General features: G+C 34.3%; 1 protein-coding gene across 1 annotated transcript in view; it reads left to right on the top strand.

Moving 5' to 3' along the window:
* Nucleotides 1-10,302, top strand: part of LOC148952786 (uncharacterized) — an 87,948-nt gene extending 77,646 nt beyond the window's left edge. The window contains exons 6-7 of the mRNA XM_089088087.1: nt 3,592-7,684; nt 9,057-10,302. Coding sequence (XP_088944213.1) covers nt 3,592-7,684; nt 9,057-9,123 — 4,160 coding nt within the window. The 3' untranslated portion in view covers nt 9,124-10,302. The remainder of the gene's footprint in view (nt 1-3,591; nt 7,685-9,056) is intronic.
* Nucleotides 10,303-13,753: the final 3,451 nt, after the last annotated feature.

Here is a 13,753-nt window from a genome sequence, read left to right on the forward strand (position 1 = left end):
AGATTTGACCTTAAATCGTGACAGCAATAATATCGAAGTGCCAGGCTTCTTCAAGGGAAAATATAGATCGTAGGTACCCAGGTGGCCTTTGGTCCATCCGCCCAGTGAACTCAAATTTTCTTCATAGATATTATTATTATTTTTTTATATTTATATTATTATATTTTACTATTATTATATTTCTTTGTAATTATTCCATTGATTTTTTACATTTATTCATTTTGTTACCAATCTTCTATTGTTGTTTTTTGTTGTCTCAGCGAGCTGTATCCTGTGATCACAAAACAGTGGGTATGTGTCTCAAGGGGATTCCATTGATTTTTTACATTTATTCATTTTGTTACCAATCTTCTATTGTTGTTTTTTGTTGTCTCAGCGAGCTGTATCCTGTGATCACAAAATAGTGGGTATGTGTCTCAAGGGGGAAATCAGGTTTTAAGAAATAATCTGGTGAAGTCATCTTGTAACCACCTCTCTCTGTCTTACTCCACTTCTCTTGGCAAAGTAAGAACGAAATTTGTGATTAAAAGAATAAAGCGTAATACAAATACCTCTATGGAAACGTTAGTATAAACAAAGATGAATGATTAGTATAGAATCTGGCTTAAACAATAAACAATTTTCTTTTGTTCAAACAAAAAATAGATATCCCTTTTAGCCTTATTTTTTCATTAGACGATGCAGGTTTTTTTCTAATCCACCGCTCGAGTGGCCTTGAATTCTGAATGCTCTAAAAGTCACCAAGACGAATGTAGAGTTGATTAAGTGATAACAGTAGGAGTGTGGTTGTGGAGTGACTAATATCACTCTACAATCAAGATTGAAAAAAGAAATGATAAATAACTCACTGGAACAGCGCTAAAATGGTGTTAAACAATATCACCTTAAATTTCATTATGTAGGCTTGGAAGGATGGCTCTTTATGATACCCCTGCCAATATGCTGCTTAAAACAATTCTAGTGTATTAAATTTACCGCAACTATGTCACTCTATTATCATAAAAAAAAGTTGACTATTTTTGAATAGATAGTTGGCCAGAATAACAGTTAATTCTGATTGACTATCTGTCATTTTATAGAATTTGTGATACTTGCAGAGTAAGAAAAAAATGTCATAAGTAAACAAAGGAACTAGATCGGGGTAAATTAGGTGAAATTCGATAAAGTACTGAAACTGAATCTTTATTCTGAATTGTTTTCAGAATTCAGAAAAGAAACTAAAACTTCTTCAGAAATGAAAATGAATTCTTTATGTGAAACTTAAGTCAATAAAGTACTGAAACTGAATCTTATTCTGACTCGTTTTCAGAATTCAGAAAAGAAACTGAAACTTCTCCAGAAATGAAAATGAATTCTTTATGTGAAACTTAAGTCAATAAAGTACTGAAACTGAATCTTATTCTGGATCGTTTTCAGAATTCAGAAAAGAAACTGAAACTTCTCCAGAAAAGAAAATGAATTCTTTATATGAAATTTAAGTCAATAAAGAACTGAAACTGAATCTTTATTCTAAACCGTTTTCAGAATTCAGAAAAGAAACTGAAACTTCTTCAGAAATGAAAATGAATTCTTTATGTGAAACTTAAGTCAATAAAGTACTGAAACTGAATCTTATTCTGGATCGTTTTCAGAATTCAGAAAAGAAACTGAAACTTCTCCAGAAAAGAAAATGAATTCTTTATGTGAAACTTAAGTCAATAAAGTACTGAAACTGAATCTTTATTCTGAATCGTTTTCAAACTTCAGAAAAGAAACTGAAACTTCTTCAGAACCGAAAATGAGTTCTTTATGTGAAACTTAGGTCAATAAAGTACTGAAACTGAATCTTTATTCTGAATCGTTTTCAGAATTCAGAAAAGAAACTTAAACTTCTTCAGAAAAGAAAATGAATATTTTATGTGAAACTTAAGTCAACAAAGTACTGAATCTTTATCAGTAAAATACTAAATCTGTCACTAAACAGAAGTTGTGACAATCGTGGAGTAATTGAAAGACAAAAAAAATGTAACTAAAATACATTTCATTTATCATAACAATCAAACTAAATTAGGACATCGCAAACATTTTCTAGATAACACTGAAACTTAAAATTTTTGGTCAGTATTCTTGTTTCGTACAGGATTTTTGTTCCGTCTTTATGTGAAACTTAAGTCAATAAAGTACTGAAACTGAATCTTTATCAGTAAAATATCAAATCTGTCACTAGACAGAAGTTGTGACAATCGTGGAGTAATTGAAAGACAAAAAAAGAAACTGAAATACATTTCATTTACAATCACAATCAAACTAAATTAGGACATCACAAAAATTTCTGGATAACACTGAAACTAAAAATTTTTGGTCAGTATTGTTGCTCTGTACAGGAGTTGTGACATTCGTTGAGTAATTGAGAGACAAAAAAAAATGAAACTTAAATGCATTTCATTTATTAAAACAACCCAACTAAATTAGGACATCGCAAAAAAACGGGATTATACTGAAACTGCCAACTTTTTGTGTAGAACGTTGTTCCTTGTAGAATACCGTTGTTCTGTACAGAAGTTGTGACATTCGTGGAGGAATTGAGAGACAAAAAAAATTAAACTAAAACTCATTTGTTTATCAAAACAAAGAAACTAAGTTGCCATATCGCAAAAAGGGGATAATACTGAAACAAACAAAAAATTGTGTAGTATGGTCAACATAGTTTTTCCGTACGGAAGTCGCAACACTCGTGGAGTAATTGAGAGACAAAAAAGAACTGAAACTAACATGCATTTCATTTATTGAAACAATTCAACTAAGTTAGGACATGGCAAAAAATCAGATAATACTGAAACTGAAAAAATTGTGCATTTCGATCAACATTATTGTTCTGTATAGAATTTGTGAAATTCGTGAAGTAATTGAGGGACAAAAAAAAGAAACTAAAATTCATTTTATTTATCAAAACAAAAAAATTAAATTGCGACATCACAGAAAATTGCGATAATCTGAAACTGTCAACTTGTTGTGTAGTATGGTCAACGTTGTTGTTCTGCACAGAAGCTGCAACTCTCTTGAAGTAATTGAGAGACAAAAAATGAAACTTGTGTGTATTTCCTTTATTGAAACAAACAAAGTAAACTAGGACATCGCAAAAATGAGTATAATACTGAAATAATTAACCGAACAATTACACACGTGTACGTGGCCCTCCTTCTTGGAAAGAAACGTAGTTTTTTTTTTAATTTAAAAAGGAGTTTAAAGCCTCCAGTCTCCAGGGACATCCCTCCCTCCAGGAACATCCCTCCAGGGATGTTCCTCAGAGTTCTCAGACACATTAAATTCCATTGTATAATTTTCATCAAAATCATACCCCATGTTGAGGGTATATCTGCCTGTAATTTTTTTTCAATATATAGCGACCAAGACCTATAGGGTAGGGGGAGGGGGATATCTGCATCAAAATTCAGAGCATCCCCCCTCCCCGCAGAAAAACTGAAAGGCTGCCTAGAAAAGATTTTGTCTTGTAAGTTTTCAATCCCTGAACTCAATCTGCAGTAATTACTGAATACATGAAGTAAAATTAACTTTTTATGGAAACTTTGTGACGCACATCCTCTTTTATAGGTCAAGGGACTGACAACGGGGATTTTCGTTGTAACGTATGTGATAAAATTACTGACAATAGGCATCTTCATTACAAAGATCACCATTCAGCGGATCGTTTGACGAGCCTAGGAACTCCATTACCAACAACAAGTATAGCCTGCCCTGTGTGCAACATTCAGTTTCCATCCCATCCAGACCTTGATGTCCATACGCGCCTCTGTCTGACACGTTTTATTTTGAAGCCTAATGAAATGTTTTTCTGTACAGAATGTCAACAGTTAGTGAGAAAGATTGATCTTGCACTGCATTGGTCTTCTTGTGCTCAACTATCTTTAAGTTCTCAACTATCTGCTCAGAAAAATGAGAATGATAAAGAAATGAGTTGTGATTTAGGAAAAGAAGATGTTGATACTGAAAAAGCCTCGACTGGTACAGATAATAAAGAAGACATGTTCCCTGTTTTGGAAGACTTGGGTAAAACGACTTATAAGCTGTCACTCACTAGTGCAAAACGTGGACTAAAAGTTGTACGTGCACGTAGCCGGAAATTTCGCCGTGGAGGGGGAAGGTTTTCTAGAAGATCATTAAGCATTGAAGCTGAGACTGAGTTTTCATCGGATCTTAACGATAAAGAAATGGTTTGTGATGTAGAAAAAGAAGATGTTGATAGTGAAAAAGCCTTGACTGGTGCCCATGATAATAAAGAAGATGTATTCCCTGTTTTAGAAGACTTGGGCAAAACGACCTATAAGTCGTCACTTACTAGTGCAAAACATGGACTAAAAGTTGTACGTGCACGTGGCCGGAAATTTCGCCGTGGAGGGGGAAGGTTTTCTAGAAGGTCATTAAGTATTGAAGCTGAGGCAGAGTTTTCATCGGATCTTTCTGCTTCTACTTCGAAAGTTGTGACCCTAAAGGCTGACTTATCTTCTAAGGAAAGTAAAGAGCATGAAGAGATGGCTGGTGAATTGGAAAAGGAAGTTGCGGATCTTGAAAAAGCTTTGACCAGTAGTGAAGAAGATAAAAAAAACTCTCTTCCAAAAGATTCACGAAATCTTTGGAAAAAGATTAAGAAATTATATGGGCCAAAACGACGCCGCCGTAAAGAAAATAAGGGAGATGAAGAAATGGTACTTGAATTGGAAAAGAAAGATAGGGAAATTGATGGTGAGTTGGAAAAGGAAGACGTTGGTCTTGAAAAAGCTTTGATTAGTAGTGGCAATAAGGTAGAAGATCATAAAAACTCTCTTCCAAAAGATTCACGTGTTGGAGTTCAGGAGGTAAAAATTGGTAAGAAATTATATGGGCCAAAACGACGCCGCCGTAAAGAAAATAAGGGAGATGAAGAAATGGTCCTTGAATTGGAAAAGAAAGATGGGGAAAGTGACGGTGAGTTGGAAAAGGAAGACGCTGATCTTCCATATAAGAAATTATATGGGCCAAAACGACGCCGCCGTAAAGAAAATAAGGGAGATGAAGAAATGGTACTTGAATTGGAAAAGGAAGATAAGGAAATTGATGGTGAGTTGGAAAAGGAAGACGTTGGTCTTGAAAAAGCTTTGATTAGTAGTGGCAATAAGGAAGAAGATCATAAAAGCTCTCTTCCAAAAGATTCACGTGTTGGAGTTCAGGAGGTAAAAATTGGTAAGAAATTATATGGGCCAAAACGACGCCGCCGTAAAGAAAATAAGGGAGATGAAGAAATGGTCCTTGAATTGGAAAAGAAAGATGGGGAAATTGACGGTGAGTTGGAAAAGGAAGACGCTGATCTTGAAAAAGATTTGACTAGTAGTGGCAATAATGAAGAAGATCATAAAAACTCTCTTCCAAAAGATTCAAGTCTTGGAGTTCAGGAGGTAAAAATTGCTAAGAAATTATATGGGCCAAAACGACGCCGCCGTAAAGAAAATAAGGGAGATGAAGAAATGGTCCTTGAATTGGAAAAGGAAGATGGGGAAATTGATGATGAGTTGGAAAAGGAAGACGCTGATCTTGAAAAAGTTTTGACTAGTAGTGGCAATAATGAAGAAGATCATAAAAACTCTCTTCCAAAAGATTCAAGTCTTGGAGTTCAGGAGGTACAAATTGCTAAGAAATTATATGGGCCAAAACGACGCCGCCATAAAGAAAATAAGGAAGATGAAGAGGTTAGCGAATTGGAAATAGAAGATGAAGAAATTGTTGGTGAGCTGGAAAAGGAAGTCGTTGATCTAGAAAAGGCTTTGACAGGTAGTTATAATAAGAAAGAAGATAAAGCAATCCCTATTCCATATGATCCGAGTGCTAAAACTCAGAAGCAACCTGTCGGTAGAATAATATATGAACCAAGAAGACGCCCCAGAGGAGGGAGATATTCGCGGAAGCTATCAGAAATTGCGATGGAGTCAGCTATCTCTTCTCATGATAGTACCAGTCCTACTCCTAGCCCTGGCCTTATACCAGATGCTTCTGCTATTTCATTACATGATGATAGTATTTTATCTCATTCTGAGTCTACTAATGCGCCTGATACTTGTGACGAAGGTGACCATGTTGAGATTACACAACCTGTCGAATTGATTTCTAGACCTTCTGTTATCCGATCTGAAAGTTCTAACTACGAAGAACTTGTTTCTAAACTGAAAGAAACTTTGAAAGAGGATATTGTGAAGAAACAGCAATTGAACACAGAAAGAAAAGTGGTTGGAGATGAGATGAATATGGATTTGAACGAGCTTACGAATAAAGTACTTGAAGAGACGGCGATAAGTCAAAGATCACCAGGTAAATCTAATAAATCTCTGGTGATCCATGATCCGCTGCGACAGATGTTGGCCACGACGCTGGATATGTTGCTGAGTAAGCCTATAGAATTTAATGATAAGTCTTACCTTGACGGTACGATTGGGAACTTAACTAAAAAAGTTAGTAGTGAAGGAAAAGTAAACCTTATAGTCTCTGCCATCTCTGAACCTTCAACAGATAAAACGGTTGCTGCTGATTGTTTAAAAGATTCCACATGTGCGATGGATCTCAGTGCTTCAGCTGATGTGCCTAAGAAACGAATTACCATTTTTGATTTACTGAAACCATCTCCTAGTTCTATTGAGTCTATCTTATCAAAGGGAACATCTCAGGAAAATGTGCCAAAGAAACGAGTTACCATTTTTGATTCACCGAAACCATCTCCTAGTTCTATTGAGTCTATCTTATCAAAGGGAACATCTCAGGAAAAGCAATGTTCAAGAGCCCATTCGAATCCAGATTTTGAAATAATAGATTTAGAAAGGGATGAACCCGCTTCCAGTTCATCTTCATTGGGTTTGCAACCGGAAGATGATGATATATTGATAGATAGCGAAATAAATGTAAAAGATAATAGTTCCGAAGTTGGACGCAGTTCATATACTATAATAAAGCACCACAAATTTAAGTCGGTAGATGAATCTGGAAGTTTCAACTCTCCAAAAATTAATAATGATAAAAATCGGCAGATAGTTGTACTAGATCCGCCAGCAATTCTCTCCAATACTACCGATGATGTCGAAAGTTTAAAAAGTGTGAAAACTCAGGTTCCTATACGAACCAAGGCGTTTGCTCAACTTCCAAAGAATGATTTTGAAACATCTTCCGACAGATCACAACAAATATTGGAGGATACGATAGAAAGGCCAAATCCGCCCAATCAATTGGTAGAAATAATCGTTAATGAAAGTTCAAAATCGGTCTCTACTGTTCCAAATGCTCAAGTATCATCAACGCTTTCTTACAGCCCCTTAAGACCACCACCTTCCTACAGTGAGAGCATACAAAATCAGTTGCAATCTCCTTCTTCGATCTTTCAAAGTGCAAAAACTGTTAGGACTCCTCCCTCCACCTCTTCACCACTTGTGAAGCAACGAATTACTCCCTCTGTCCAACACGGAAGAACCTTAGTATCCGTCAGTGATATTATTAGTAAAAACACTGGTCATTTCGTGAAGTTACCTACTCCGGGAGGGCAGATACCACCGCCTCAGACTTTTAATTCAAACGAATTGAGTATTTCTATGGGGGAGCCAATGGACGTCATGCCATCTACCTTCCGACTCCAGCCAGAAATTCAACCACATCCAATAAGAGGAGCAGCCAGGTAAGACTATGTATAGTATGTAATAAACGTATACATCTATACAATCCTTTTTTGAATTTAAAAAAAACAACAAAAAAACGTATATATCCAGTGGTAAGCAATCATGCATGTAGCATTTAAACAATGATAAGAATTTCTGTAAAAAAAAAAATAAAGGGATTCATCACTGCGACCTGTAGCTTTGCTGCTACAGGTGTGCCTTAACGAAATTCAGCCTTAAGGCTGGATTACTTAATGGAAAAGAGATTACGCACAATCAAAATCAATAACTAAAATTGGTAAATGAGTTAATTTTGTAGGGACGCTTGACCCCAAGTGTCTGATGTCTTGAGCCTTTGCTAGCCCATCCTCATCTAAGATGTACCTGTATCCTGGAGCAAGTGTAGCTGTGGAATTTGCTTTATGTATGGAAAGTGGGGGAGGTCTTTGGACAAGCCTGTAAAAAGTTGTCCATGTAGAGCAGGTCAAGTTTTTTATGAGAAGGTTCGTTTTACCTGAAATACTTCATCTTTTAATGGAATGTTTGCCGCTTTATTGTATTTCTGGTGTCCCAGAAGTATGATGTACTCTGTAATGCTATATTTATGCTTCCCCAGACACGCAAGTAAATATACTCCAGAAAACAGTGAGGAGGTAGTAAACATAATAATCACAAAATATTATTTTTGTAAATGTAAGCAGTCAAATTTTCACACTTAGATCTATGCTTGATTCCATTGTTGCCAGATGTCTGCCCAATGAGCTTCGAGTTTGGCTATCCTTAAACACTAGGTGAAAATGATTTCCTGGGAAATAAATTATGCAGGGAAGATAGATAAATGGTGAAGAGAGATAAGAAGATAAGTGGTGAAGCTCTTGGTTGACTTTGATATATTTCTACGTGAATTGTTGACTGCTGAGTATAGTTGATTGTTCTAGTTCATGTGCTAAGGCGAAATTGGGCTTTTTATTCTCCAATGGCAAAAGATTGTATGCATGTCAAGACACGGTATCCTTAAGCTTTTTCTGCAAATTTTGCAAATCTTAACTTGTTTTCTTTTCATTTGCGACCTTAGCGAAAAATTTGCTTGAATTTGAATGTAATAAACTAGTCCATTTACCTGTGAAACTTTATGCTTATATTCATAAAAAAAAAAATCAGTTAGTGCCATCTATTCTGATAATTTTGTTTTTGATTTTCTAGTATTTTATAATCTCGTACCTATTAACTAATCCTATTTGGTATCTAGAATCTTCGGACGTGAATTTAAATATGTGTTATTTTCTCTCTCTCTCTCTCTCTCTCTCTCTCTCTCTCCCTCTCTTTCTTTCTTTCTTTTTTTATCTATCAGTCTATCAATCTATCTCTATCATTTTGTTCTCTTTTTTCTAGGGTTGCTTCGGAATCTGCCGCATACAATCAAGTGGACACTGATGCAGATCCAGAAGTTGTAGAATAATAGTATGGTTGTGTAATCGATTCGGTAATTTGTTTGATACAATAACTTCATGTAGTCTTGCATGATCAAAAATGATCAAGAAGATCAAGAAAAGAGGCTAGTTTCATAATATTTGACCAAAAACTATTTAATTAAAGAAAATTTGTGTCAGTAAAAAAACAATTACAACTTCCCAAAAAACTGGTGAATGACAGGAAAAACGTTCGGAAATTGCCCATTACTTGATGATTTGACAGAGCAACATTTAGATACGGCATTCATGTCAAAGTTCAGATTTTCTTTTCTGGTATTTACTCCGTATTTTTTACATATGCAGGATATTAGTATTACTGTTTATTTGTATGCTGCAAATCGCAATACAAAATATTTGAGTATTTATGTATTGTATTTTTAAAACCTTTTGCTGTTTATTTTCTATAAAGTCATTTTAAAAACAAGAGAGATAAATACTAAGATTAAGGAAAACATGGGGTACTAGGGCCAGTAGAAGGAAAAGACAAACTAAAACGACAGGGATATTTTAAAAAGCATAAAACAAGGCGCCTCAACGCCAAGAAACAAAGATCAAATCTGAAATAACCTAAAATTAAATAAAAATGAAAACCAGAAAAAAATATCTATTTAATATATATATATATATAGACTAAATCCTGAATGGTTGTAAAATCAACCCTCCCGCTGAAGAAGAAAGCGAAGGATATCACGTTTTTCTTCTCCTTAGAATTCGCCAAAAAAGTCTAGACTACTTCTTATATAAATAGTAATGCAGAGTCTTTCACTAACCTATTGGTTATGATTTTAAAATAACATGTAAATTGTTTAAAATAAAGAATGAGAATAGATGATAAGGATGCAATTTTTTTTTATTATATTTTTACAAAATGCCTCGTATTTCATTTAGGGTTCAAATATTTAAAGTTTTTAATGCAGTTTAATGCTTTTTTGGAAGGGTTTCACTAAAAATCTATGCTGAAAATATCTTTATAAGCCTACAGAAATCGACGAATAGTCATAGCTAGTTTTAGAATTCTTATACTTCAGACATATGTAATGTTTATTATTTATGTAAAAAATATGTGTCTTGTCAAAATACTTCCTTACATTTTTTGTGAAATCCTGCTCTTAGAACACTTAAGATAATATAAAATTTTGACACATTTTCAATCCCCTCTCCCTACAAAGAAAGGTGTAATATATATATATATATATATATATATATATATATATATATATATATATATATATATATATATATAATATATATATATATAATATATATATATAATATATATAATATAATATATATATAATATATATATATAATATATATATATTTATATACATATATATATATATATATATATATATATATATATATATATATATATATATATATATATATATATATATATATATATATATTGCCTATGGTGGTAACTACTAGCCAATCACTAAGTTTCAGCTCTGAAAAGCTGATTTTCAGTCCGAATTTTCGTAGCTCTGATTTTCAGCCGGGGATCGGATGGAGAACTTCTATATGTTTTCATATTTTTGATAGGAAGGGGTGAGGGGACTCCGATTTTTTTATTTTTTTTTTTACACCTGTCGTCCGAAAGATTCTTTGGCTAGTTGGATATAAAATAGACACTATGCCAATTTTTAATTGGGAGGGAGACCAAGAATATTTTGAATTTGTATTCCCCTCCCCCCCTCCATAGACTTTGAAAAAAAATTGTATTTTTATTGGAAAAAAAGAAAAAAATCTCTTACCCTAAATTTTCATTGTTTGACGAAGAAGGAAGAATACAAAGAAAGAATATAAATATCCAGCATTTTAAATTAATGCAAACTTGAAAATCTATTTCACAAAGTAAAATTTCCCGAGAACTTAGGAATGAAACATTCTGTTTAAGTCTCAATCTTCATATTACAGATTACAAGCCAACGCTATGTGGACAAATCTAAATTTCAATGTTTATTTTGTTATGAAATATAATTACTTTATTGTGTGATGCCTCTTGAAACCAGCTTTGCAGTCAGGTCTTATGTATATGTTTGATTTAATGTTTTCTCTGTTGTTATTTTTTTTACGTTTTTAAATTGACTTTATAATGAGTTTTTTTTTTTTATTTCTGTTCTTTCACTGTTAGTTTCCGTACAGATTTATCGAAAAAGTTTTGTGATGAACTCTAATCCAAGTCAAGGGTTACATATCGATTTTTGGGCAGCTTCGACACCGGGACAAGGACCATTCCTTCGTTTTTTATGCTGTCTAAAAGGTGTAAGAAGCGTGAATTTGAATTCATACTTCGTGGAAGAAAAGTGAATTTGAGCTAAAATTTAAGGCGAACTGTAAAAAATAAAAGAAAATCGAGGCTTGTAACGTATAGTAGGGGAGCAGATGAGAAGAAGCAGAGATTGGCGGTTAACACAAAAAAAATAACCAAAAAAAAAAAAAAAAAAAAAAAAAATTTAAAAAAGGCTTATGATCTTTGTTGAGCAGATATGGGTTGCGCGCTGCCTAATCCCAAAATGTTATCTGTCCATGACTTGGCTGCTCTTGCTTGACGTTAACTATGTCTATGTAGCTATGATTGTTTAAATACTGATTTATTTTAAAATCTAGATTTTTTTTTCCAAGGCTGAATTGTTTTTAAAGCCTCGGGACATTTTGGTCGTAAGTGATACTTTCTAAAGCTTATGCCACTCATCTATGCTCCTCTATTCATTCTAAAAATTATCTGCCGTTCCTCCCCTCTCAGAGAGCACTGAAAAACGAGGGTACCATGTGTGTACCGAAAATCACTGGGGAGTCAATCCAAAGTGAATAAGGATTCAAGTGTTTTTTCAAAATCTACTTTCCTTCAAAACTCTATAGTACATGATATTTTGTGGAAATTTTATTCATTCATTCCATAAGCATACAGTCATGTGCGGTTTTTTTTAGATGAGGTGAGGAGAGTGTGATTAGGCGGTCACGGTTCACTTGGCTAGGCAACTATACTTTAAGTATCACCTCAATCCATGCTTAGGCACTATCAGTCTTGAAGCGTTTCCCAGAACTCACTTTTTTATACTTTCTAGTAGAAAGTTTAAATATTACTCCTTGAAGTTAAAACTTTTAGGAGGGGACAAAGGGTTAGTCCTCTGATCCCCTGTTGATTCGTCTTGATGTTTTTTATGTGTATCTTTTAATGTGACAACTGCTTGTCTTGCAAACTGTTTTTTTGGATGAAAAATAATGTGTAGTGATTTAGTTCTGTATCGAAAATTTATAATCATTAAATCGTTTTTTTTTAGATAAAAGGCTTTCGAGATTAGTTTGTTAGAATTATAGAATTGGCAGAACTTATGTGAATGGATCATGCAGCAGATTTGTCTGTTCTTTAGGATCTAAAATAAGGGCTCTCTGCCAGGGACGTATGCAAAGGGATGGAGGCCTCTCCCTCAAAAAAAATTTATAAAATTTGTGGGCACATTCAAATTATCAAATAAAATGTGTTTCTTGTTTATGTCCCCTCCGGAAAAAAATTATCTGAGTACTAGACTCGCAAATTTCTGAACTTAATCAAGCCCGTCTTAATTATCGTAGCGGCTTGACCTGATTGTCGAATAACGACAATAAGGATCTTCAATTTTTGAACAATCAAACAGTATGTAGTAATAAATTGTGAACTTTGCTTGAGCGAATTTGTCTTAATTAAATTTTCCTGTTTTCAAAAAAGGGTTCAAAAACAATGTTTAACAAGAAACGATGGCTAATGTCTATAATTTTGGATGATAATGGGGTTATGTTGACCTTCCTTTCAAAGTTTTGAACAAAATGACCATCTCAAAATTTGGATCCAGTATAATTGGAATTTGGGGGGGAGGTAGCAGTAAAGGTATAACTTTCCTTTGTTTATTGGCTACCTCTGTGCTGTGTAACCCCTGTGCTGTATACGCTAAACTTTGACTTTTTGTCTCAATTCTTTAAAAACGACTGCTCAAGCACAACCTTTAACTATAAGATACTATAAAACTTTAGCATAAAGATCGGGGTATTCAGAAAGGGGCGGCAACTAAACCACAAAATCTTTTATGGCGGTTTACGTATACTTCTTATTCCACTTCAATGGCCATTGTGTCGGAGCAGTAGTTCGCAGAGAACTGAGACAAAAGATCCAACTTTTGCGTAAAAATTGGGGGGTTCAGAATGAAGCAGCGCAGCACACCTCATACCAAGGCCGTATCCGAGTAGAGGGAGGGGTCGTACCAACCGCCCCCCCCCCCCCGAAATGTTTGTCCAACTCGTAAAAAATGTAACAAAAATAACTGTAAACAGATTTTTGATGCGTTTTTTAAGTTTTTTGTAACCCCCCCCCCCCCCGAAAAGAAACTGGATACGGTCCTGTCTCATACACGGAATAATTTATGTTCGTTTTAAGTTTTGATATTGCTCCTTATTTGTTTTTAATAGGTTTAAAAAAGAAAACTTTTTTAGTTATGTGAATAAGGCAAATAGAGCTGATAACATTAAAGTAGAGCACTTCTATTTTTCTTATTCGTCCTGGTTCTCGGTTAAATCCTCGGAATGTCTATTGCTTCGGAACGAGGGGAAGGTGTGGTCTCTACTAACGATCTTATGCAC

Source organism: Artemia sp. Qi Xiang Cuo, chromosome 4 (assembly GCF_049724085.1).
Source record: "Artemia sp. Qi Xiang Cuo chromosome 4, ASM4972408v1, whole genome shotgun sequence".
Taxonomy (NCBI): Eukaryota; Metazoa; Arthropoda; class Branchiopoda; order Anostraca; family Artemiidae; genus Artemia; species Artemia sp. Qi Xiang Cuo.